The sequence below is a fragment of the Helobdella robusta genome, assembly GCF_000326865.2.
Source record: "Helobdella robusta unplaced genomic scaffold HELROscaffold_23, whole genome shotgun sequence".
Taxonomy (NCBI): Eukaryota; Metazoa; Annelida; class Clitellata; order Rhynchobdellida; family Glossiphoniidae; genus Helobdella; species Helobdella robusta.
Window position 1 is genome coordinate 1,635,585 of NW_008704216.1, and position 1,892 is coordinate 1,637,476.

The 1,892-nt window shown below is 46.0% G+C and overlaps 1 protein-coding gene across 1 annotated transcript in view; it reads left to right on the forward strand.

The window, feature by feature from the left end:
• Positions 1-52: 52 nt before the first annotated feature.
• The window catches only part of HELRODRAFT_172356 (hypothetical protein), a gene marked incomplete at both ends in the record, with an annotated part of 3,457 nt that continues 1,617 nt past the window's right edge, over positions 53-1,892 (forward strand). The window contains 2 exons of the mRNA XM_009019017.1: positions 53-265; positions 341-441. Of these exons, the coding sequence (XP_009017265.1) occupies positions 53-265; positions 341-441 (314 nt within the window). The remainder of the gene's footprint in view (positions 266-340; positions 442-1,892) is intronic.

Genomic DNA, 1,892 nt, shown 5'->3' on the forward strand with positions numbered 1-1,892 from the left:
ATTAATATTTTCCGACACACAAACACGCAGAAATCGCTGCAACAAACACGAGATGTGGTTTATTGCAAAAAAGAACTCTCTGTTGTCACCTGACCGAACACCAATCATTTTACACAATGTTTTAATAAATTTTGAAGTATTGGGGTCCATGGGTCCAAGGACCTCGATACATATAGGCAAAAAATCTAAGGAAGGCAGGGCGTGTTCATATTTTTTAATTTTTTCGTCCGATGCCCTGATTGCAGCCAAACCACATTCTTTGCTGGTAAGGTGAACGTAGCGCTCGGCCAAGGTACCAGGAACCGTAACATCCCAAGCCAAACATTTACCGGATCTCCAGGGAATAAGAGTACAACCGTCTGGTCGCTTGCCATCTTGCACTGAAATGCCAGATGGTTCCTTCAAAACAGGAATAGAAGCTTTAGAAAAAAGCCGGCAAATGTAATCATTCAAAGCTGAATGACGAAGTTGACGGCCTCCACCTAAACGGCAAACCAAACCATGATGACCAAATTCGTCCGCCTCCGCGCCGCAACGACACTGATATTTATTTTGTATACTTAGGCCAAGTCTGAAACCAACGGCAAATCTAACAGACTCGTCATCGAGTCTGGTGCCTACGGAAGTGTTGGGCCACGACCTCAACCAACCACAACTAACATCACTAGTTGCAGCCAATAAGCGGGCGGAGGAAGAAGCACCGACACCAGAAGACAGAAGTTCATGAAAAGTCTTCTTATATTGCTCATCTAAAATTTGAGCTTGTGAAGGGCTTTCAGGTGTGGTCGGCAGTGGTGGGATGTCACAACAACAGCAAAATCGGCAAAGCAAGGCTGGAGGTCAAGGGTGGCAGCGGCAGAAGATTTATAGACGATTGGTGCCAACTGAACCACACTGAGTAACCCCAGACCACCATACCGCACGGGCAGCTGAGCCTGGGACCAGCCACTGTCAGTCAAATGAACATACGCAAAACATCATCAAATCTGCCCAACAACGATGGGTTAATGTAGCTGGATGTACGAAGAAAATACATCATTTTGGGCAAACTGAGGGCGCTTCGGACAATAGTCAGGGCGTCGTGGACGGAAAGATGAGACACTCGGTCGAGGGCGAACTTAAGTTCTGAAAACTTTTTATCAAAAAATTTAATTTGGGAGTCGCCCTCGAACAAGGGTGTGCCCAAAAAACTTAAATTTGATTTTTGAACAATGGGTACGTCCGCCAACACCGGTGGCAAATGTAGTGAATCTTTAAAATAGAGTTCACATTTATTGGTGTTTAACTCTAGCCCAATGGTGTTGGCTTTGTTTTTCAAAAATTCGTAGTTTTCCGCCAGTGTTTGGCTTTTTGAAGCAATGCTGATGTCGTCCAGGTAGCCACAAAAGAAAACGGACGACAGTTTTTCTAACAAGGTATGCAGGGTCAATGCAAATAGAAGAGGTCCCAGTGGATCACCCTGTTGCACGCCCTCGGACGATTCAACCACCCAGGTGTGATAGCCGGGCGAAGAAGCGAGGCCGTAAGCAGAATGGCAGAAATTATATATTCTGGGGCAGAAACATTTGACGGCCTCCAGTATTGAATCTCTTCTCATGGCGTTGAAGGCATTTTTAAAATCGATTTTTAGAAATCCCCATTGATTAGGGAGGTCTGTGACCAATTTTCGAACGGCGTGAACGGTGGCCTCAGCACCTCCTTTCACGCCAACGCCCAATTGAACCCGGTAAAATTTGGCTCTCATTTTATCCATTACCAGGTTCAAAGCACATTTGCTCGCCAATCTACGCCAACAGTTGCCAACAGCGATTGGCCTAACTCCTCCATCTTTTTTGTTCAAGGCTATCAGGCGGCCTCCTAAAAAAAACGGCAAACCGTCGAGACCCCCGGAC